Source organism: Oryx dammah, unplaced genomic scaffold (genome assembly GCF_014754425.2).
Source record: "Oryx dammah isolate SB20612 unplaced genomic scaffold, SCBI_Odam_1.1 HiC_scaffold_11229, whole genome shotgun sequence".
Taxonomy (NCBI): Eukaryota; Metazoa; Chordata; class Mammalia; order Artiodactyla; family Bovidae; genus Oryx; species Oryx dammah.
Window position 1 is genome coordinate 6,012,610 of NW_024080622.1, and position 25,066 is coordinate 6,037,675.

Below are 25,066 nucleotides of genomic sequence, written 5' to 3' on the forward strand. Positions count from 1 at the left end.
AGGGTTCAGTCCTTGGTCTGGGAAGGTCTCACCTGCCTTGGGGCAACTTAGCCTGTGCTCTAGAACCTGGAGTTGCATCTACTGAGCCCATGGGCAGCAACTGAAACCCACACTCTCTAGAGCTAGTGCTCCGAGACAAGAGAGGCCACTGTAACACGAAGCCCACACACTGCAGCTAGAGAGAAGGCCAAGCAGCAGTGAAGATTCAGCACAGCTGAAAATAAAAATAAATAAATAAAAATTTTAAAAAATCCACATCAACAACAAAATAATTCTCATCTATTTTTATGAGGAATTCAGTCTCTTCCTTCTGTCCCCACTCTTATTAGAGACTAAACACAGGGTGCCCAGTTAGATTTGAATTTTGGATTACAATGAATCCCTTTTTTTTTTTTTAGCTTGAGTGTGTCCTTTATATTTCTCTCCCCCAGCCCATCTTTCTCCTTCCCTCACTCTCTCTTGGCTTGTCCTGGGAGTGCCACTTGCTTCTCATTCTGTTACAACCAGCATCTTAGGTCTGATCAAAACTGCCCCTAACTCATTGTGGTAGACAGAAGGCCCTTCTGTTGAACAGAATCCATCCTCCTTAGGGTGACTGTGCTTTCAAACGGCACCCCTGCCCATCCACCTAAACACTTATATACACATTAATGTCTTGTAATAAAAATATTTTATCAATTTTTTCCCAAACATTTTGGAATTTACATCTTGGACTTCTCTCTAATGCACATAGGTCCACTTCATTCATTTTGCACACTGGATTCCACCTTAGAATTCACTCAAATGTTGTGATTAGTTTCACTATGGGTGAAGATTTCAACTGTTTATCATTTTATTTAGCTACAAACAATGCCATAATCAACAGGGATTTTTGTGGATGAAAGAAACAAGAACATTTGCTCTGCCATTTACTAAAACATATGATAAAGCTAGAACAGTCAGGGCAGTGGGGTCCATGAAGAAGACCATGTAATAAAAAGGGAAGTCTAGAAACTGACCAAGTGTATACACAGATTTTCTATATCAGATACACGGATGAAGAATGGCTGATTCCACCAATGATTCCAGAACATCTGGGCTACTTGTCTAAGCTGGCTCTCCATCTTAAATGCATACATTCCAAAAGAATTCCATACATACAATTTTCAAACACAAAAAGAACCAGAAAAAAATATAACTTCGGACAAATGCAGCTTTCAAGTGGGGAAGGCCTTTGTCAAATCTGACACCAAAAGTGAAGCTATGAAGGAGTTCACCCATAGATTCATTTAACCACCCAGAAAAGTCTACATTGAATACACTCAAAAGCGTGATGAACAGAATTAAAAGGCAAACCACAAACTAGAAAAATAAATTTGCACCATCTGTGAAGGCCAGCCAGAGCTAAATACTTTGTAAAGGTTACTTAGAAAAAAGTGGACATCTGACACAATGAGACCTTAATGAGTTTAGCTCAGGGGGAAAAAAAATTACAAATGTCCAAGAAATAGGAAAATATGTGCAAACATGATAGTTTCCAAATAATGCAAATTGAAAGAATTTAATGCCATCTTTGCATATTAGAAAGGCAAAGATTTAAAAGAACCATGATCCTCAATGTAGGCCAATCACAGACCAAAAGCCTCTCGTAGGTGGCTGGTGGGGGTGGGAGTTGTAAGATCTTTCTGGAGGGAGGGCAGCCAGGAGATCTGGACTATAAGCTCAAGTGTCCATGCCCTTGGGTCGTTTGCCTTTTTCTGTTGTTGAGCAATTCTTTCTGAATTTTCTACGTGGTTTTTGAACTCTGCTCCCCTCTCAAACTTTCCCCGGCCCCACTAGCCTAAATATAGGAAGGAGATCACTTCAACCAGCAACCTGCACTGCCCACTGCTCAGATGCAGGGACTAGGGGGTCCCCTGAGGCTCCCCAGTCACCTTGAAGAGACTAGCAGTGTTTGCCATGAGTTCAGGACAGTGCTTCCCATGCCAAGTCCATGGGAAGTGACAATTCTTGGAGTGACAGTTGAGGCTGGTGCTTTGCTACCACACCTGGGGTGACAGATGCTTGCTGTGTCCAGGGCTGCTCTTCCAAGTCTGAAACCCCCAAGCCTCCACATTGTGCCTCCAGCCTCCTGCCTCCAGGCTGGAATCTTGTGCACATTCATGCCTGCCAGGGACAGACAGAAAACCTCCACGAAACCAGACATGTCAGCATCAGAAAAGGCTCTGATGGAGACAGGATGAACTTCAGAATGGGCTTAGCCCAGACCTCAAACTAATTCTAGTGATAAATCAGTGGAAAGAGAAAGAAGACAATAGCAAAAGCAGGGAAACTTAGTAAAAAGGAAAAGGAGACAAATGAAATGAGTGTGTGTATATATGCTGCTGCTGCTGCTGCTAAGTTGCTTCAGTCGTGTCTGACTCTGTGCGACCCCACAGACAGCAGCCCACCAGGCTCCTCCGTCCCTGGGATTCTCCAGGCAAGAACACTGGAGTGGGTTGCCATTCCCTTCTCCAATGCATGCAGGCATGCTAAGTCACTTCAGTCGTGTCCGACTCTGTACGACCCTATGGACAGCAGTCCACCAGGCTCCTCTGTCCACAGGATTCTCTAGGCAAGAATACTGGAGTGGGTTGCCATTTCCTTCTCTAGTGTGTATATATATAAAGTTCAAATAATTCAGAACTTAAAATAAGTTAATTTCAAAGAACAGTGTGTGTGTGTGTGTGTGTGTGTGTGTGGCAGAGAGGAAGGGAGGGAGAGAAGATTGACCTTGCTGAAAGTCAAGGAAGGAGGTAGATGGTTAACTTATTTTTCTGGTCTCCATCTGTTAAAACATGGAAGCTTCTCCATGGCTTTTCAGAAAGGACCGGGGAAGGGAGCAGGGGTGGCAGGAGTGCCAGGCAGGGCAGGAGGAAAGGCAGGCTCTTTCCTCTGTTCCCCTCCCTCAAGGTCTACAGAGACTCAGCACACCTGCCCAGGCCTGCTGATGTCCCAAGGGGGCAGTGACAAGTAGTCCTGCTGTTTCAGGGCTTTGAAGAGCTGAATGGCCGGTACCTGGGGAAAGGCCTGAGCTGGAGGCTTCTTAGCCTGGACCACCTGGTTGAGGTCCCTGATCTCAGGACAGGGTCCTGGGGAAGTGGGCTTACTCTGGGGGGAGAGAGGGCCAGGAAGGAAGCAGTAGTCACCCACCTGCTGCAGGACAAGGAGACCCTCAGGGGTGGGGGAGGTGGGGGGTGCATCTGCCCGGTGCGGGCCTGGGCTCAGGACAGGGCTGCTGACTCTAGGAGGGGCAGGGCTGGCTAGAGGGGACTGGGGAAACTGGCCTGTGGCTGGAGGGAGCTCCACGTAGCCCTCAAACTCTGGTTTCAGGGGCGCTGAGGCTACAGGGGGCCCATCAGCTAGTCCAGGATGGAAAGTGGGGTTCTGGTCTGAGGGGAGGTTCGGAGGGGCAGCCTGGGAGGGAGATGGGGCCCCGGTGGGTGGGGTGAATATCAGATCTGGAGTGGTGACATAACCAGAGGCTACGGTGCCATCCTCAGGCCAGCCAGTGGGCAGAACTGTGGGGGCCCTATCCTTCTGGTCTTGACCACCCTCCATCATCCCAGGCTCTGGAGGGGCAAGGCCCACCCCTGACTCCAGGGAAGGGCTCCTCTGGGCCCCTGGGCTGGACTTTGTGTCCCCATCTCCGGCCTTGCCCTGCCCCTTCACCTGGGCCAGTGGGACCAGCTGCACCTGCCCCCCTGCGGGCAGACACAGGTACTCCAGGGACCCCGAGGACTGTGGCTTCCCGCTCATGCCCGTCTGTGGGGGCACCTGCTGGCCCACGAGGTCAGACAGGGAGCGGCTGTGGGGCGGCCCCAGATAGGGACCGTTGAAGTCAAAGCCGGAAGCCTGGCTCTCAGGCCTGCTTGAGGGGGCAGCCAGCCCTATCGGGGGGCTGGGGGGCTGCTCCGTGGGAAGGTCGGAGGCGGTCAGAGTCATGTCAGGCTCTGATGATGAGTCATAGGCATCTTTAGGGTCCTCTGTGGTGAGAGGTGACACCTCGCTGTGCCTGCAGTCTACAGGGAACACCCTGTGGGGAGAACAGGGGCAGAGATGCTGGGACCTCCTTGGACAGAAATCTCAGCTCATGGCAGAGGAGGTAGTGGGACGAGAGGCCTGGCCACACCCACAGAAAACTCAGAGCAGGGCAGTGTCGGGGAGCAGGCCCAGAGCAGGAAACCAGATGCTCCTCAGCCTCCCCATGGGTCTGGCCCTCTAGCTTCCATGCTCTCATTCAAGGTCAAGGACTCCTCCCACCCTCCGCTCCTTGCTATCACCCAGCTTCAGGCCCCAGGTCAGTGTCCAGCCTGGGTTCAGTCATCTCTCACATGAGGGTTAGTGGCAAGCTGGTGGCTCTGATGCTGAGGCCATGAAGGTTCACAGACCCTCTGCCACCCAGTGGAGCCAAGGCAGTGTGGGGTCTCCCTGGGCAGCAGGGTGAAGGAAGGTCATCTGCTCCAGTCTCCTGCCTCCAGTCAAGTCTGAGGTCTGACCCTCACTAACCTGGGATGCCTCCTGCTTTAGCGCCACCAGCCTCCATGGATGTCTTCAACCTGAGGCCCAGACCCAGGCCACCTCCTCCAAACCTCTGGCGTGCAAGGGGGGGCCACCCTCCCACCGCCCAGGGATCCCCTGCCCGACACTCACCCCTCCAGGAGCTGAGGGCAGCTGCTGCCCCACGGCCCCTTGTGTGGGAGGCTTCCACCACCCAGGGTGGCCATGCTGTCTGGCAGCCGGAGTCCAGCACCCCCGTTCTGGGAAGAGAAAGGGCATTTGTATCTTTGGAGTCAAGGTGCTCCGGAAGGTGCAGATGGAAGGAAGGCCTTGAGGATGGTAGAGATTCAGGAGCCTCCAGAAGAGGCAGATTCTCAGTACCAGCAGGACGGCCTCCTGACACTAGGGAGCCGAGGCCAGAGGGGGCTGGGACCTCGCCGGGGTCCTGGGTCTTCTGAGGACACTATCTGGACTGTCCCTGCTCTGTGCTCACCGCAGCCCCCTCTGCACTGCTGTGAGACCCTCCCAAGGCAGCTCTGGCCCCGGGTACTTGACCAAAGGGCTCCTGTTCCCCAGGGTCCTCTCAGCCTCCTGCGATGTGCCCCAGACTCACCGCCCTCCCCACTCAATTCCCTTCTCAAAGGAGCCTCATCTCCACCCATCACATGCCTTCTGCCTGCCGTGGCCTCTCCCACCTGTCACCACCCTGCACCCCTTAGCGCTCAGCTCTGCCGTTCTGTCCTTGGAAAACCACTCTGCCTCCCACCATCCACCTGCCTTTGATGTGACTATGCCTCTCCTGGAGCCTCCCAGGGACCAGCCCCCCATGCCAACCCTCCCTCCTATCCTAGGTGAGTCCCCACCGGCAGGGCACCCTGAGCATCAGGGGAGACCAGGGGGTCTCAGCGCTGGGCTTGCGGGGCTGGCCTGGCTCTTAGAGCTTCCCAGCCCCTTCTCTAGCCACCTGCACCCCCAGCCCCACTCAAAGCCCACAGGAAGGGGAGCAGGACACGGGCATGGGGACATGGGCGCAGGAGCACGCGAGCCCCACACCTCTGCTGCCCTCACAGCCAGCTCCTACCTGGAACAGGTGGCTCTTGCTGGGGTTGGGGATTTTCTCCTCCCATTTCCGGTTCAGCCTGGAAAGAGAGCAAAGAGGTGACTGCTGCCCAAGACCTCAGGGCAGCTGCCTGTGCTCACGTACGGAGGTGGAACTGAAGCCCAGGGAGAGCTCAGATTTGTTCAAGACCCCATTGGGAGCGGGTGACAGAGCAGTGACAGAGAGTGACCCTGGCATCCTCTGGGGCCCTGGATAACACTCTCCCTCCTCTTGGAGTTCCCTTACCTGTACCCGTAGACGCCACAGAAGTGCAGGACTGGAAGCAGGATTAAGGTGCTGATGACAAGGATGAGGGCTAGGACCCACATGGGCAGCACTTCAGGAAGCCAGGAAGGAAAAAGGATCATTAGCATCCAGGGAGGGAAAGGGCTGGGGACTCAGAAGACGGGGTACAGCTGCTTTCTTGGGGTGGAGAGGAGGAGAGGAGGCCAGAAACTGACTAAGAAGAAGGGGGCCTTTGTCTGAGCCACCCACAATGTTGGCTTGGTGGGAGGACACAGAGGGTTAGATCCTGGCCAGTAGCAGGAGTTGCTATGGGAGGGCAGCAACTGTAGCCAAAGGCAATCACAGGGGACTTCCCGAAGGAGGTGGCATATAAGGTGGTCATCAAGAACACGGACAACAGGAGGCAGAGATGGAGCAAGGGGTGATGGTGGAGGAACCAGAAGATGCAAAGGCCCATCAAAGACTCTCTCAACTGTCCACTTGGGCTTAAGCCCCTTAATGGCTGTGCCCCTCCAGAACTCCCCTGATCGATCTCTTTCCCTTAGGTCCTGTGGCCCAGTTCTCCTTTCTGCTTGGTTGAGGTCCTCTCTCTGGGGCTCTTTCCCTGACAGTTGGCTGGGACTGGGGACCTTGTTGCAAACACTTTGTCCTCTTTCTGCAGCCACCTCCTGGACCTTGTCCTATACTTGTCTCCTGGTGGCCACCATGGTGATAGTGGTATATAAATGAAATTAACAAAAGTAGGAGATTGAGAAATCAGACCAAAGCTTTCCAATCTCAGGCCCCAGTCTGCAGTTCCTCAGGCTGAGTGGTCCCTGGGTAGTAGCTTCCACAAAGGCTAATGAAAGCATGCCTGTGTGTGTGTGTGTGTGCTCTCAGTCATGTCTGACTCTGTGTGAACCCATTGACTATAGCCTGTCAGGCTCCTGTGTCCATGGAATTTCCTAGGCAAGAATACTGGAGCAAATTGTTATTTCCTATTCCAAGAGATCTTCCTGACCTAGGGATCAAACCCGTATCTCTTGTGTCTCCTGCATTGGCAGGCGAGGCAAATTCTTTACCCTTGCTCCACCTGGGAAGCCAATAGAAGCTTGGGCCATATTAATAGAAGGCTAAGGTTCAGTCGCAGGGAAACCTGTGGATGAGACATGCTCTCTCCTCTGTCCTCTGGAGACCTTGCCTGCAGTCTGCATTGCACACCAGGAGGTGTAATTTTCTAATCCCTAATGATGCCTGGGAGGGAAGGATGCTATTCTGGGGTGGGGTTACGTCTCTGTGTTCATATCCTCCCTGTCCTCTGCCCAGCAGGGCTGTGCCAGGAGGGGTGAGGCGGGGCGTGGCAGACCTACCCCAATCGGTGTCCCAGGACCTTGCCTCACTCCACTCGCTCCAGATCCCATTGTAGTTCCCCGGGTCGGGTTTTACTCTCACTCTGGCCTGGTACCGGCTGGCGGGCTCCAGAGGTGGCAGCGACATGGTGTGGGCATTCTGGAAGTCCTCTGTCTTGGTGTCCTGCAGGGGCAGGTGTGTGAGCAGGAGTCTTGAGGTCTGGGGCGCGTGGGCACAGCTACGAAACCCTCCCGCCTCAGCACCCCAGCCTTCCTGCTACCCATCAGCTCCCAGCTTGCAGTCACATCCCCAGATCTGAGCAGCATCAGCTCACCACGGAGGACTGCGCTCCAGAGGGACAGGACCAGGGAGCACCTCTTGTACTGAACTCCTGGCACACACGACAACATCGGGGTACAGAAACCCTGAGGAGTCATCATGCCCCCCTCACCCTCCCAGCTCACCTTGGGGCAGCCTGGACCCCAGATATGGTCTCCCTTGGAGTGTGGTGCAGGGTGACTGAAACCTGGACCATCAAACAGATGTTCAGGAGCCCAAGGACCACTCCCAGCTCCACCACTAACCCACTTCCTCCTGGCTTCAGTTTCCCCATTTCCAGCTGAAAATTCTGAGGCTGGCTCTGAGGTTTCCGATGTGCCCTCTGTGGAGCCCCAGGTTCTGTCCACAGGCCCCAGCGGCTGCCTGAGGGCCAAGGCGAGATTCTGAGCCGCGGGCTGAGGCCCTGCAGGCCTCCCCAGGAGCTGCTCTGCTCTTAGCAACTGCACACTTGCATTCTGGATGAGATTCTTGTGAAGCAGTGTCACCTTCTTAGGACTTTTGAAAACCCGTCCTCCAGCTGCCTCTCAGCTCTCCCCATCCTGATGTCTATGCCCCCTTTGCAGCTCAGGGTCATGTGTACATTGTGGCCGAGTTCACACCATCTCTGTGAGTCTCAGTTCCTTCACCAAAGGAAGAGACAATGAGACTGCTCACTGGAGTGACCGCCAAGTCCCAGCGGCTCTCTGAGGCTGGTCACGTGCTGGGAGCCAGGCATCCGGCAGGTGACATTTTCCCAAGTGTTGTCTCACCGCCCTTTCCTCCCCTCCAGGCCCCTCCCTGGGCGCAGGCTCTCACCTCCCATGAGGCTCCTTCTTTCTTGTACTGGACCTGGAAGATGCAAGCTATGTGTGAGTAGCTCATTTTTTCTTCTTTCCAGTGCAGGATGTAGCCATCTCTGCCCTTGGTCACGTTGAGGGTTGGGGGAGCCATCTGGACTGGAGGGAGGAAAACTTTTAAGGCCTATTGTTTCTAATATTCCTCCAGTGGAACATTTCTTGTGTTCCGTGCGCATCACAGGTGCTCTCTCCATTAACCCAGGACCCCAGATCCCACCCATCTTAGGGTCTTTGCACCCCGGTTTCACCATGTCATCTATTTTGACCTGAAATACCCTTCTCTTGGGAGATGTTAATATACACTTGTTTTGTGGTGAGGTGACCAAAAGTATGGGTTACCCCTAGTATTTAAATAGAAATAAATGCACTATTAATTTATTCTAATCTAGAGTATTGACGCTGTTCTAAGCATTATTCTACATGCCAAATTTATATGAATAATTTCACTCAATTATAACAACTGGATGTAATAAGTACTCTGAATCTGTCCACTTTTCAGACAATTGAGCCCCACAGCGATTAGGCAACTTTTCAAGGACAGGCAGCTATCAAGTGGTAGAGACAAAGATTGCAGTCTGAAAGATCCCAAACAATAAGTAGCAGATTTAAACCCAGGTAACTAAGACAAATCAGCTGCTGTCCCTGACACACACTAGAGACTGGGAAGAAGAACTTGATCATCGAGAAGCAATGCCAGAGTTTCCTCTGCATGAGGTCCTCGCTATGTAACAGGAACTGGGGAGCTTAGCCTGCAAGGAACCACAGTCCATTTGCATACCCCCTGGAATGGCACCCCACTCCAGTACTCTTGCCTGGAAAATCCCATGGACGGAGGAGCTTGGAAGGCTGCAGTCCATGGGGTCGCTGAGGGTTGGACACGACTGAGCGACTTCACTTTCACTTTTCACTTTCATGCATTGCAGAAGGAAATGGCAACCCACTCTAGTGTTCTTGCCTAGAGAATCCTAGGGACGAGGGAGCCTGGCAGGCTCCGGTCTATGGGGTCGCACAAGCTGGACACGACTGAAGTGACTTAGCAGCATCAGTACCCGACATAAGAAGTAAATCACAGATGAATTATTATTAACTCTGAAAATATCAATCTGGGGAGGACTTTGGAAACTTAAAAAAGAAAATTCCAATCTGGGAAAGAAAGGGAAAAATCGGTGGGAAGACCAGGAGGTCGTGGGCAGAAGTAGGAACTTTTGAGCAACTGAGAAGTTGGAGGGGAAAATAAAGTGAAAGTGTTAGTTGCTCAGTCATGTCTGACTCTCCCCATGGACTATAGCCCACCAGGCTTCTCTATCCAAGGAATTCTCCTGGCAAGAATACTGGCGTTAGTAGCCATTCCATTCTCCAGGGGATCTTCCCAACACAGGGATTGAACTGGGGTTTCCTGCTTTGCAGGCAGATTCTTTACCATCTGAGCCACCAGGGAAGATAGAGCTAAAAGACTGAGATCAAAGGGGTTTTAATACTGATATTCTTGAGGAACATCAATTGCATCTTCCTTCATGTTATTTGTCATTGTTGCATTATTGCTTCTTGAGAACTTCCAGGATAGACTGGAATCATTTTTGTTCCATTTGGCTCCCTGGGGTATTTCATTGAAATTGACACACATGAAGTCTGGACCATGAGGAACGAAACAGTGCTGTTGGGAGATGCTCCACACAGAAGGCTGGGGGCAAACTCACTGTTGTCTGAGCTCTTTATAAGTTTCTCTTCCATCTTTGGTCGAACAGAGACGATGTACTGGCTGTAGTTCCTGGGGTCAAGCACAGGAATCTGGCATCGGTGCCGGATGTAGGGGCTGCCAGTCTCCTTCTGCACAGGAGAGCATTCCTCCTCCCTGAGGATCATGGCAGAGGTCAGGGCAGGGGGAGGCAGGGCTATGTGAGGGGTGAGACCTCAGGGGGAGCTGTGGCTTCTGCTGGGCTCCAGGGGCAGGAGGAGGCCTGGAGAGGGTGAGGCTTAGAGGAGGGGAGGGGACAGAGGCAGGGAACACTCACCGTGCATTGGGGCCGGTCTTGTAGAAGAGGGTGAAGGAGACAGAGCGGGTTACCTCGGACCTCACTTCCCAGGTGCAGGTAAGCAGGGCGGCCCCGTCAAAGAAGCACTGGAGGTTCTGAGGCTGGGCCTCATCCCCTGGGAGGGAGAACAAACCCTCCTTCAGTCCTCATTCATTCATTCCTAGCCTTCAGTGGGCTCACCATGAGACTCGTCACAGAGAGATTGTGGGGCCAAAAACATCAGGGGTTAAACTCAGCCTGACCTGTCAGCCGTGTGACCTCAGGTCAGAGGGTGAATTCTGTGAAACTTCACACCCCCTGTGCAAAATGGGGAGGACATTTCAGCCTTGGGGTTTGGGGATTTGTTAAATAACACCGTCATGTTGGTGTGTCCACATGTCATGCAGCCCTCATGAAAACACAGCTGCCCATATGCCATTGTGATTAAATTGTAATTGTTCCTCCACAGAACGTGGACAGCAAACTGGGGCCTGGGGGTGAGTCAGATGCAGCCGCTGCCTCTGCAGAGTCACAGTAGGGACGGGGTGGGCCCAAGGAAGCCACTCTGAACACAGAGCACCCGAGGATCCTGTCATGTGGACAGTGGACTCCTGTCCTGGAGCTGTAGTGAGCTCCCCTCTCCACAAGGGAGCATTGTCCCAACTCTGTCACCTGGCTGGGAGTTCCAGGAAACCTCCTGGCTCCACTGGCTGGGTCGTCCTGAGAGCCCCGAGCCTGGGGCCAGCCTGGTGCACACTCGGGCCACGTAGGTGCTGCTGGGCAGAAGGTACTTTAGCTCCAAGATGGCCTCGGGGGACGTGGAGTGGATGGTGTGGGCATCCTGGAGGGGAGAGGGGCTGTTGGAGCAGGGCCGGCTGGGCCGGGTACCTGTGGGTTTGGGGCACAGTTGGTGGGCTCCCTACCTCCCAGGAGTCCTGAAGCCGCTTGTAGGCCACCTCAAACTCCAGGCTGGACAGCCAGTGGCTCTGGAAACCCTCATGGGCTATCCTCCAGGACAGCAGGAGACTCTCCCTGGTAGCTGTGATGCTGAGGTCCTTGGGTGTGGGGGGCTGCACTGGAGGGACAGGAGGGAAAGGGTCCCTAAGGGGCTGGATGACTGTGCAGGAGGTGATGGTCCTCTGTGGCCCATGTGTGGATAGGCCTGGGTCCCAGGCCAGGTCCTGCTCCCACTGGCTGAGCGACCTTGAACAGACCCCTCTTCTCCATGGACCTCAGACTGCCTTCTGCTGAATTGTGGGGATTCAGCGTGAACATGAATGAAGCTATGCAGATTCCTAGGCCTCAGAACATAAACTCCATAAAAGGTGCTCAAATTAAACTCCAAAGGCAGCTAGCTTCCTTCTGTCCCCACGGTCCACGAGATGGCCTGTGTGGCCACCAGCAGAGGGCACTGGGACTCCTATAACCCCCTCTTGAGTCCACACTTTACTAGTTCCTCTGCCCAGGGTCACTCTGCACCTCTCAGTGCCCAGCAGATGTGTATCTTTCTCTGGAAACTTCTTGGGTCCTCTCCCCAAGGCAGAATCCCTTGTTCCTTTTCCTGGCCCACCACGCCCTTTGTATGGTCCTCACAACCCTGGAGGATTAGATGTTTCCATATCTGCCTCCCCAAGTAGGCCAGGGGCTTGTGGACACTCCAGGGTTCTCTGTCCTCACAGGGGACTACGCTTGGCCAGGGACCCCAGGCCTTACCATGCTGACTCAGATTAACGGTGAGCTCAGTGACTAGAGGCTGGTCCGGTCGGAATGAGAAGTAGTCATAGTCGGCAAGGACAAAGTTTCGGTAAGGAATAACACATTTTCTGGGTACACAGCCAGGACAAGGGCTGTTTAACCAGGGCTTGTCGTCACTAAGACTGCAGGACACTCGCTGTGGATGGTCCCTGCCAGGAGAGGATAAGGTTAGCCAAGAGAGAAGAATCACTCACTCACAAATATTAACAGGTGGTTCCTACGTGTAAGGCTTTGTTTAGTACCAGGGAGCCTGGCAGGAAACAAAATACATGCAAATCCCAGTCTACAGTGCAGACATCCTAATAGAGGCAGACATACAGAAAACAATGAAGGAATGATGTCACATGTCAAATGGAGAAAAGTGTACATAGACAAGTCAGGAAGGAAAGAGGTGTGAGCAGGCCAGAAGGGCTGGCCTGGGGATACAATTTGAAATAAAAGAGGCAGGGAAGACCTCTTGGAGAAGGTGACATCTGAGCAGAAACCTGAAGATCAGGCAGGGAACCATGCCAAATCTGGGGAAAGAGGATTTCAAGGAAAAGGAACAGCAAGTGGAAAGGTCCTGGGGTAGGCATAGGTTTGGGACGTTGTGTGACTAGCAATTAACAGTGTATGCAGAGTAGAGATGTGAGGGTGGGAGGTCCAGGAGCCTAGCAGAGTAAGGTTACAGAAGGTCAGCGCTTAAAAGGAATGTAAGGAATTTTGAATTCACTGGAAGTGAGGAAAATTGAGAGTTATGAGCAAAGGAGTGATGTTTTGACACATATTTTGAAAGGATTCCTGTGGCTGCTGAGCTGTGTATAGATTGAGTTGGGTTGTGGGGGGTGGGGGGGCGGCAATATGGAAGCAGAGGGACAAGTTAGGAGGCTTCTGGACTATCTCAGTGATAAGAAGTGGTTTGAATCAGGTGTTAGCCAGATTCACTTTCTATTTGAAGATGAAGTAGATCACATTTGCTGATGGATTGGATGTTGCGGTGAAGAAGGAAAGGAGGGAAAGGAGACTGGAAAGCAAAAAATAAAAGACTGCCCCCATTTGTCTGGCTTAAGCCCCTGGAAGCTCCCCTTTGGTGAGCTGAGACGGGAATCTAGCAAAGGGGCTGTCTTTGGGAGGCAGAGCAGGAACTTGTTTAGGACACTTGAAGTTAAAGACTATAAGGGCCAATGTGGAGAGGCAAGTGCACCTATGGTTCTGGAACTTGGGGAAAGGTCCAGGCTGGAGAGAGCATGTCTGGGTCAGAGCCATGGTCTGGGGCTGGATCTCTGCCGCTGGATCCAGATGCAAGAAAATGGAGGTCCAAGAGCCCTGGGACATCGTCCCCTTCAGAGTAGGGAACAGACTAGGAGACAGAAAAGGGCAGGCCAGGGGGACGTGGGGAAGGGCCCGGGTGCTGGCCAGGGTCAGGGAGGGAGGTGCCATGGTGCCTCGTGCTTAGGCCCAGCCGGTCCTTGTCAGGCACTGCCTGTGGGTGTGTGGGGAGAAGGCCAGGACTAACCACTGCTTTTCACCAAGTGGGCATCACTGACTCCAGCAGGAGCAGTTTAAATGGCCTGCTGGGGGCAGCAGAGTCCTGGGAGAGTGGGCTCTGGAGGAAGTACCTGAGAGGCACTGGAAACAGGGCTCCAGACCACTCTTTAGAGGAGGTTCCCTCAGAGGGAAGCAGAGAATGGACAGCCGGGCTAGGAGACTGGACTCGCGAGGCCCTGAGCTGCAGTCTGGTTGGCATCTGTAAGTGGATCCCAGGACAGTGTCCCTCCACAGCATGGGGACAGTGGAGATTGGGATGGCAGTGATGTCCTTGAGCAGCAAGACCAAGCGGGACCCCGGCTCTGGCCTCAGACAGGCCTGGGACAGGCAATCTCTGCAGGGAATATCCAGGGAGGTGGAAGGCCATGGTGGGGGGAGGTGCTTGGAAGCTTCTCTTCTGGGGGTGTCTGCTGTCCCAGTGGAGGAGGAGGCAGGCCCCAGCTGAGGATGGGGATGGGGGCAGTGGACGAGGATGGAGGCTCTGGGGAGAGCAGGGGAGAGAGTGTAGGGGCAATGATGCTGTGGAGCGAAAGCCCTTCTTCCTAGGGGAGGTCGTCAGGGGTCTCCCCAGACCCTGTGATGCCTGCTGTTTAATTACTTCCATTATGGTGAGTTAGACTATCACCGGATCCCAGAATGGTGGGAGTACTTCCCAAATGGGCTATGCCCTGGAGACTAGGTGAGGCGAGAGGAGAAGCCCCCACTCCGGAGGCAGCAGGGCCTGGGGGAGACATGGTGCTTAGCCTTGCAGGCTGGACACAGGACACTGGTCCTGCTAAGGCCTTGAACCCACTGTGTGGCCAGGGGGAGAGACCTCACCTCTGCAGCCTCAGTTTCTCCATCTGTGAACTGGGCATCATGTCCCTGTTCTGCCAACCTCATACGGAGGATGAACCAAAATTGACTTCTGCCGATTGATTTTGTTCAATTGTGACAAAATAAGAGATTATCACCATCATCAACAATATTAACATCAGAGGTTCTTCCCCCAAACCGGACATCAGAAACAAGCCCCTGGGCCCGGCAGGCTGCCTGATGGGTCGGGAGTTCCTGGGCAGGAGCTTCCTAACCCTACCTTCTGTCCAGCCCCAAACCCCTGGCACTGCCCACACAGCAGCGCCCCTTGCTGCCCTCCACCCTGGGACCTGCCTCACTCACTCCTTGGGCCTGCGGTAGAGGGTCACGTTGACCAGTTGCTGGGCATCCTGGGTGTCCGCCCACCTGCAGATGATGCGGCTGGTATAGTCATTGTGGCAGCGCAGGGTCTCCAGTGGGATAGTCCCTGCCAGGGAGGAAAGCAGAAAGAGGGTCACACCTTCCCCCTTGTCACCACCTCCTGAGTGCACAGCACTGCAGAGAAGTCTCCCAGAGTCCTGTAGAGGCTCCTAGAGCCCAGGCAAAGGTCCCCCGGGGCCTTGGCAGGGGCAGAGGCGTCTGTCTCTGCAAATGTGCAGGTGTAAGGGAGCCAGCTGTGGACCCTCCTGTCGGGAAAAACACAATATTCTAGTTGATTCAGAGCATGTGTCCTGAGCCCCTGCCTTGCCCTGCTCCTGGAGGAACAGAGTCCCTCCCACTATAGGTGGGCACATGCATCAGACACAGGCCCTGCCCCTGGGCCCCCCGGGTGGGCGCAGCCTGGGAGCAGAGGCACAAACCCACCACTAAGGGCCCTACTCTGGGACCTCCCTGCCCTGCTCTTGGATCAGGCCCCAATAGGCCTGATGCTTGGAAAGTGGAGTGTGGTTCCAAGGGTTATCAGGGGAGCTGAGTTCTCTGGGAGCCCTTGGAGAGGGTGGTCAGGGGCCTGAGGAGCCCAGGGTAAGGGGACGTCTCAGCAGGGCCTTGAGGCAAGAGGAGAGACACCCCCCCACACACACCCTGGCTGAGGGTCCCCAGGAGCAAAGGTACAGAGGTGGGAACTGGTCAAGACCTCCAGGTGCTGAGTGTCTGGGGGGGAACACAAGGTCAGACAAAGGACTGGAATGGCCAGCCAGGAGGTTAGAGGTCTGGAATGACACACTGGGAAATGTGGACAGAGAAGCCACACACCCAGAGAGGGTCTTTACAGGAGGCCAGAGAAGAAGGAGCGGGAGTGTAGGGAGAGGGAAGGGAGGCCTGCAGGGAAAATCAGGAGAGAGAAGAGGTGGTGGGGAGGACGGAAGGCTGGGGGTCTGGTTCTGTGGCCCGGCAGTGAGAAGGGTTGGGGGTGATCCGGCTCACCTTCAGCCCCTGTTGTGCTGAGTCCCCAGCAGAGTGCCAGCAGAGCCAGGGGGAGCAGCCCCCGGGTCAGCGTCATCTCGTGATTCAGCTCTGGAGAACAGGTGGCCCGCTCGGGTGGGTCCAGGTCTGGGCAAGGTGTGGGCTCCTCACTGTCCTGGAGTCTTGTGTTCCTCCCCTGCTGGAGGCTGGGCTAAACCCATGTCATTAGCTCTTGGGAATCTTCCTCTCTCCGGGATCCTGCCTCCTCCAGGCCTGCGGAAGGAATCATCAGCCCATGAGACTTGGCCCACATGGTAGGGCGGACCCAGGAGCGGCCTTGCTGCCTGGCTGCAGCCCCACTGCTGCCTCAGCCTGGCCCTTGGGACAGTCCCTGCTCTTCAACTCAGTGCCCGGGATGTGACCGTGAAGGAGACACACTTAGCGGCCTCTGCAGATGTGGGTTCCCACTGGGCCACACTGCCCTGGGAATGAGAAAATTCAAGAGGGAAGCCTGGTATTTGATTCCCCCCCACGAGGTACTGACCTGGGGGAGTCACTGGGTTTTGGGGTGTGATCGTCCTGTGGGAGTGAGCATGTGCACACACCCTCACCACATACACACACGCTCACGCGTGCACGCACACACACACACACACAAGCCTGGTGCTCTCCCCACCTTGTTCTATTTACCTCATTCCTCCCACACTAGCCCCTGAAATGCCGGTTCCCTTTTTTTTCTGCAGAAGGTTGGGGATTTCCTCATTTCATTTCATCCAGCCCCCGGGAAGTACCAGGAAAGTAGAACAGAGAGGACCATGACTCCTTTTCTGTCTGTAAAATTGCCAAAAACTTCACTCAAGCTGCACAGACACATATACCAGAAGCTCTGTTGCTGGGAAAAGCGCGGCTCTAGGCTCAGCCAAACTGACTTTCAACACAGGCCCTGTCCCTCCTGTGCTGGCGACCTGGGCTGACTTTTCAGTGCCCTCTGAACTTCGCTCTCTAAACCTGTAAAATGGGCCCAACCCAACGTATCTCACATGAGATCATGAGAGAGAACCAAACTTGATGATCTTTGTGGGGTGGTTAGTCCAAGAAATGCCTGGGAAGGAAGAGTGGGTTTGTCTGGGGCTGGGGGAGAGTATTTTAGCTCCTGCAGAGGAGCAGTGCCTTGGCAAGCAAAGGAGAGTCTGCCTGAGCTGGTGCAGCTTGCTCTGCCTACCTGGAACTCAGCTAAAAACTCAGAGTTTCTTTTTGGGTCTTACCACAAATGCAAATTCCTCACATGTAAAGAGGTTAATTCTTCTTAAAGTCAGTTATAAGTTTAACACAACTCAAATCAAAAGTTAACAAGATTTTCTTTCTTTTTGGCAGAAATTCACAAGGGAAAAAATATGTGTGAGGACAGTTAATAAGACTTTAAAACTGAGAAGTCTCATAGGAAAATGGATCTTCCTCGATGGCTCAGCAGTTAAAGAATCTGTCTGCAATTCAGGAGACATGGGAGACACCGGTTTGATCCCTGGGTTGGGAAGAATCCCTGGAGGAGGAAATGAAAACCCACTCCAGTATTCTTGCCTGAAAAATTCCATGGACAGAGGCACCTGGAGGGAAGTCCAGAGGATTGTAAAGAGTCAGACACGACTGAGTGAGTAAGCACCAATAGGAAATAAACTTTTGGTTACCAAATGGAAAGCGGGGAGGGGTAAATTGGGAGTATGGGGTTAATAGACTCTCGGTCCCATCACTTCATGGGAAATAGATGGGGAAGCAGTAGAAACAGTGTCAGACTATTTTTGGGGGCTCCAAAATCACTGCAGATGGTGACTGCAGCCATGAAATTAAAGGATGCTTGCTCCTTGGAATAAAAGTTATGACCAACCTAGATAGTATATTCAAAAGCAGAGACATTACTTTGCCGACTAAGGTCCGTCTAGTCAAGGCTATGGTTTTTCCTGTGGTCATGTATGGATGTGAGAGTTGGATTGTGAAGAAGGCTGAGCGCCGAAGAATTGATGCTTTTGAACTCTGGTGTTAGAGAAGACTCTTGGAGAGTCCCTTGGACTGCAAGGAGATCCAACCAGTCCATTCTGAAGGAGATCAGCCCTAGGATTTCTTTGGAAGGAATGATGCTAAAGCTGAGGCTCCAGTACTTTGGCCACCTCATGCGAAGAGTTGACTCATTGGAAAGACTCTGATGCTGGGAGGGATTGGGGGCAGGAGGAGAAGGGGATGACCGAGGATGAGATGGCTAGATGGCATCACTGACTCGATGGATGTGAGTCTGAGTGAACTCCGGGAGATGGTGATGGACAGGGAGGCCTGGCGTGCTGCGATTCATGGGGTCGCAAAGAGTCGGACATGACTGAGTGACTGAACTGAACTGAACTGAACTGAGATGCACACTACCATATATAAAATACATAAACAACAAGGACTAACTGTACAGTACAGGGAACTATATTCAATAATAAACTATTATAAATAAACTATGTTTATAATAAACTATAATGGGAAAGAATCAAAAGTAAAACAAGTACATATATATATATATGTGTATAACCAAATCACTTTGCTTTACACTTGAAACCTATTAAATATTATAAATCGACTATAGTTCAATAAAATAATGAGTCTCCACTCAATAGCAAAATTTATTATAAAGATCTGATAAGTAAAGTAATGGGTTTTCACACATGCACACACATGCGTGCACACACACAATAAATCAGTGGACGTACTGATTAGATGAACTGTATTTCACCAGAGAATGTACTATGTGATGAAGAGGAACCACAAATCAGTATTAAGTGATGGAATAATAAAAGTGTTGAAACAATTGAATAACAACATGAAACATATCAGCCTAAATCCCTACCTTACACCATTCCCCGTGTATCAAATCAATGAAAAATTTAAACATATGCAGTTAAATCCTATGAAACTTGCAAACTGTACAAGTGGATATCTTTGAACTATTTAAGCTTCAAAGCACTTGAAGAAATCAGAGACAAAGGCTGACAAATAAAAGTGCATAAAAGTGAACACTTCAGTGTTTTATAAAAAAAACTGAACCACAAAGCAAAGGACAAAGTGAAAAATAAATGTTTGTGCCAGAAGTATGGAGAACAAGTGACTACCTTTATGCTATAAATAGTTCAAACAAATTGATGGCGTCCAAGGACAGAAGCATAAAAGACCTACATGCAGAGAATTCGTATTAGTGGCTAACAATTACAAAACACTTACGATCATCTGGCCACTGTTCAAAAGGCTGTACAGATATTAACACATCAATGTGTAGGTTAAAATCTCCACTTTGTAGATGAGGAAACTGGTATAGGTCCATGATGATACAGCAGAAAGGAAAAGGCTGAGACTGTAGCACAGGAGATTGGCTTTAGAATTTGTGTTCTTAACCAGTTATAATAGTGAGTAGCATAGTGTTGTATTTCCCAATTATTGGTATCCTACATCTCTATTCTGACATATACTGACCCAACAGACACTTCTGTAGATATGCACAGATGTCTGTGCAAAAACAAAACAAAACGTTAAAACATCTTAAGTAGCATGCTCAGAGAGATTTGAGAAATCATGGCCATTTAAGAACAGATTGCTATGGAAAGAACAAATAAACAGAGTTCTTAGCATTTGAAGGTAATTGAAATTTTATTGAAGTTTTATTGAAGAAATCCATGAAACAAACAAACAAACACACACACACCATGACTCAATAATGGGCCAAATCAGACTTAACACTATAAACTGTCATGTTACAAAGGTAGATATTGAAGACAGCAAATAGGCTAGGAAAAGAAAAGTCTTAGAGAAAAACTGAAGCCTCGGAAAGAAACTCAAGAGTTCCAACATCTAGAAGCAGAAGACAGAGAAAGGAGGGCAGGTACAGCAGACGGTGTCGGTTACCTAGCTGTCCCCTTTCCCCTTGGTAACAAAAGGTTAGGTTTTACCTGGGTTTCTTGCTGCCAGAATAAAAGATTTTATTTCTTACACTCTCCTATTGCTATGTGTGGTCATGTGACTAAATGTTGTCCAAGAAGATGTGAGTAGAATCATTGGGTGTGTCTTTCAAAAAAAGTTGCTTAAAGGAAGTGGCTCAGGTAGGAGGAATCTATTTTTGCCCTTCTGCTTTTTTTCCTTTCTCCAGTTTGCTGTGATGGCTGGATTTCCAGCAGTCATTTTGAATTATAAGGTTCTCTTGAGTGTAGAAATTATGTGCAACAGAAAAAGAGGAACCTCGATCCCTCTTCTCACGGTGGACCAACCATACAGTCGGAGTCTGCCTACCTCTGGACATCTTTCATGTGAGGGAAAAAATAAACTTATAGAGTATTATGCTACTGTTATTTGGGGGTTTTCCATGTGCAACCAAAGAGATACAATTGCAAATAGAAGAAAAATTCACAGGGCTTTAAATCAGGCAATAATCTACTAAGTTAAAAGCAAAACTCATTTTTAATAACACCATACTCAGTCACATGCTAATAAACTTTTGGTCATCTAAGAGTAAAAGGTAATCCTAGAAGCTTCCAGAAGTAAACAAATAAGTTATTTTCAGTGGAAAAAGATTGGGTTTGCAAAGTCCTCTAACAAGTAACACAGGACGCTAAATAGATAGTAATGTCCTGAAAATACTGAGAAGAAAATATGTTTGAACCTAGAAATATAAAAAGTCTAGCTTACTTTGAAGTTCAAGGGGGAAAAATCATAATATTTTGGAAATGTAAGGACAAAAAGGGCTTCCCTGGTGGCTCAGATGGTAAAGCATCTGCCTGCAATGTGGGAGACCTGGGTTCAATTCCTGGGTCAGGAAGACCCCCTGGAGAAGGAAATGGCAATCCACTCCAGCACTCTTGCCTGGAAAATCCCATGGATGGAGGAGCCTGATAGGCTATAGTCCAAAAGATTTCCAGATCTTTTTAAAGAGAGTTACTCTAGCATATATTTCACACAAAAAATAAAAGTTCCAAAAAAGAGAGATAGCACCTGATACTGGAATCAATTTTGAAAAAAGAAACCAATAGGACTTACTGTTAAGTAAAGAAATATTGTTACTGACTTCCCTGGTGGCTCAGACAGCAAAGCGGCTGTCTACAATGAGGGAGACACGGGTTCAATCCCTGGGTCAGGAAGATCCTCTGGAGAGGAAATGGCAACCCACTCCAATACTCTTGCCTGGAAAATCACATGGGTGGAGGACCGTGGTAAGCTACAGTCCATGGAGTCACAAAGAGTCCGACACGATGGAGCAACTCCACTTTTCAAAGTAAAAACAAATACACAGTAACAACATTGAAGTAAAACTGAGATCATTTTAACACAAGTGTTGGCTGTGAGGTTAGAGGTAAAAAGCAGAGATGAACCGAAAGCTTGCTAAGGATCTTGCCTTGTTTTGGAGGAGTATATATATTCTGAGTAAGCCCAAATGCTGATGGAAAATATAAGTTAAATATAAATATATGTGTTTAAAATGTAAGGGTTAAAGATCACTATGAGTGAGGATTAAGCATGGAAACCAGAGGATTACAGGAAGGGGAAAAGGAGAACGAGGAGAGGGAGGAAGAGGAGAGAAAAGCCAAATGCCTTCTCGCTCAAAATAAAATAAACATGCTCACCAAAATTCTCAAACTCATGCAGAAATTTAATGATAAAAATAGCAATTGGAAAAGGTAAAAAAGGGCACAAATTCACTCCAGATAAAAACAATTTCATAGGACAACCTGATGAAGACTTTAAAAAGAATGCATCAACTCTATTTGTGATTAATTGAAATAGATCAACAGACAGATTAAAAGGAGAAAAAGATAAGCTTATCTTGACAGATGCCCTTAAATATTTGATAATACAAAAGCCATTTGTCATGAGACAAAGAAATAAACCTTGGTAAATGAGGAATTGAAAAGAACGTTGGCATTTCTGGGTATGTACTATAAAACTACAGTAACATCAGAGTCAACAGAAATGTCAGTACCTTCTGCTTTAAAGTAGAAGGCTGCCTGCTGTTGTTATGACCCCTATTTGGGGATCAGCCTTCCTCCAAGTAATCTGTAAATTCAAGACAATCCAAAGTAAGACTCCAGAAAGATTTTCAACTGGCTTAACAAACTGCTTCTAGATTATAACAAATCCAGCATGAGGGACTTGCTCTAGTGGTTAGAAAAATGATGAGTATAATAGTAGACAGATGGAACAGAAAATGTTAAAGAAAAGAATTACTTAGGAATTGGAAGTAATAATAGAATTTCAAATCACAGAGAACACATGGTTTGCACACTCAAAATTAATGATATTGAGACAACCAGCTAATCATTTTTTTAAAAGTTAGATGATTACTTATTACCCACACCTTCAAATTCTAAATGGATTAAAGATTTAAATGTCAAAGCTAAAAATGATAAAAGCTCTAAAATATTTCTTTAATCTCCGGGATTGAATAAGACACCGAATCCAGAAAGCCTGAAATACAAAATAATGACAGATTTGACTTAAAAGTAATGAATACATTTTTATACAATGCAAGGTATCTTTAAACACACCAAAGAGAAAATAGACTAGTAATCCGAAAGACATATTTTCAACATATGTCAATAAATGGTTCATACACGTAATAAATAGAACACTCCTAAAATGCTCCAAATGTATTAATACTCAATACATAAAAGACAACCAACCCATTGAGAAATGTAAAGGACATTTCCATGCACATTACAAACTGAATCCCAATGGCCTTTCAACACGTGGAAGACGCACAACCTCACCTATCACCAGGGAAAGGAAACATCCAAGTGAGACCCAGATAATTTTCATCCATTACACTGGACACAATTAAAAGATGGACTGTTTTCTTAAGGAGAAACCAGCCTTTTTATGCACTGCTGTGGGATGTATGTTAGTTCAGCTACTTTGAGGATGGTTTGACAATATCTATTATTATTTCAAACGTGCAGTCTCTTGCCCAGCAATTCTGCTTCTAGGAATCTGGGCTGTAGGAAGACTTTCTCAGGTGTGGACAACTGGAAACCACCCAAGTGTCGAGCAAGTGTCTAAGTACACCACAATCGATTGGGTAAATCGTGGTGCACCTATGAAATGGAGCAGGACCCCCTGGTCCTTGCCCACCCTCCACCCCACCATGTCCTCTGCCTGCCTTTTGTCTGTGGAAAACTTTAGTCAAAGAATAAGTTTAATCAGAAAAGTGAGAAATACAGAAGCAAAGGAAAATGGTCGAAAGAGACCAAATAATAATAATGTAATCATTAAGCATAGTCAAGGATCTTTAGTGCTTTCTCAGGGGCTATAGATAATATTCTGAGCCATATCCTGTGAACTGTCTTGCAGATACTAAAACACTGAGATGGAGAAGTTAACTGCATGACCACCAGACTGTACTCATGACATCAGCTGCCACGATTCCGAGAACTGGCCTCAAAGAAATGGGAACAAATGGACCCCGAAACTGAAGGTTAACTTTATCTAAAACAATAACGATGACACTGGTCAGATCACCGATGACCAATTTGAAGATGACTGTCAGAGCTGATTGTGCTGTTTCTGTATGTAGCCCCATCCCCACCTTCTGTTTATAAAAGCTTTTGCCTCACTGGTTGCCAGTGTAGGGAGCTGGCCTTTGGACAGACATCCACAACACCCTGCCACGACAGTTGCCTGTATCTGAAATAAAGCAAACTTTCCTTTCCACCAACCTGGCCTGCTTATTGGCTTTTGAACGGCAAGCAGCCAGACCCCATCATGCTCTTTCAGTAACATCTAAACTGATAAATGTCATGTATCTCTTAGGGCTAATTAATGAGTCAAATCTCTCCATCTTATTACAGAATGTTGTCCAAAATGTAATACTAAGTGGAAAACTAAGCCATAGGACAACATGTATGTAATAATCACTTTAATGTACTCCCAATTTTTAAATTTTTAGCAAAGCATAGATCCATGGATTCACTTGTTTAACATTAAATACATTCTTTAAAGAACTCAAGAAGTATCCTGTGATGTTAGTAGATATAGCACAACATAAATAAAACTAATGAATGAAAAAAGGGGTGACCCAAAATTAGCAGGACAGATTTTACTTGTTATTAAACTGTTAGAAAGCAAGGAAGATGATAAGCAGAGAAAATTAGAATCTGTTTATACAAAAATGTAACAGCGAGGTGTCTAAAGACTAAACATTGCACATTTGCAACTTGTTGCTGTGGGCTGCCTGGCAAGCCCCCAGGCTCTTATCTCAGTGGGGACCCAGAGAAACACCTGCCTTCCCATCCACAGGGCAAGTGCACACCTGGACGAAAACACCCCCAGATGCCCACCACCTAGCCAACTCACTTCAGTAGCAGGCATCCACAGCTGGGCCCAAACCCAACTAATCGACAGTGGTCAGGGCAGAGTACGACCATAAAGAAAACATTCTTGGAGGGCGGAAGACATGTCCCTAAGTAAGTAAGGAATCTGCTCCCTTCTTATCTTCTGACATGAGCTTCTCAACCCACACCAATCTAGGTCTGAGCACAACAAGGTTCCTGGCTTCATCATCTGCCTCGAGTATCTCTGCATCCTCGTGGACATTCACACATGTGTCTGCACGCACACGAATGTGTGTGCATGTGCGTGCATGCACAGACTTTTTCTAAACCAGGATGTCAGAGAATATCGGCACTCCCCTGTTCCAGACATGAGACAGAAGCCCAGGACAGGATATTATCACTGCCACCAACTTTAGTGACACCTTAGTGACAAAGTAAAGACAACAGTACACAGCTGTGTGACTCCCAGGCCTGAACTCTCTACCGTCCCAGGCATCTTCCCCGCTGACAGGACAGGCGGATCCACCAGTGAGGACTGGACCCCCAAAGCCCTTCCCCCAACACCTAGGCTGGTCGGTCCCTGCTGTCTGTCTCCTCGCCCATTGGCTGCCCAAGGAGTCTGGATTCATACTTTCCCAAAAGGCCAAGCCCTAACCTCCCAAGTCCCTGGGGCACACTTGCCCACTCGACACCCCCCGGCTCTCCCTGTCCTTCCCATCCCAGACTGCCACACGCCCCTGCTCCCGACCCCGCCCTTCAGCCTGCCCTGAAGCCCACACGTACCTCTTTGTGCCGGGACAGACGGCCCTTCTGTGGTGTCTCCCGGAGGCAGTCAGCGAGCCTCTTAGGCTTCCTATTTATGCTGAC

At 49.6% G+C, this 25,066-nt stretch overlaps 1 protein-coding gene across 1 annotated transcript; it reads right to left on the reverse strand.

Moving 5' to 3' along the window:
• Positions 1-269: 269 nt before the first annotated feature.
• On the reverse strand, positions 270-25,066 carry LOC120861193 (cytokine receptor common subunit beta-like). Its single transcript, XM_040236847.1, has 14 exons — positions 24,983-25,066; positions 15,882-16,133; positions 14,820-14,943; positions 12,093-12,283; positions 11,303-11,454; positions 11,052-11,220; positions 10,380-10,515; positions 10,065-10,219; positions 8,327-8,466; positions 7,213-7,375; positions 5,864-5,954; positions 5,600-5,657; positions 4,672-4,778; positions 270-4,054 (listed from the first exon to the last, which is right to left on the reverse strand). Exons 2-14 carry the CDS (start codon positions 15,955-15,957, stop codon positions 2,944-2,946), a joined length of 2,673 nt encoding a protein of 890 aa, XP_040092781.1. The 5' UTR covers positions 15,958-16,133; positions 24,983-25,066; the 3' UTR covers positions 270-2,943.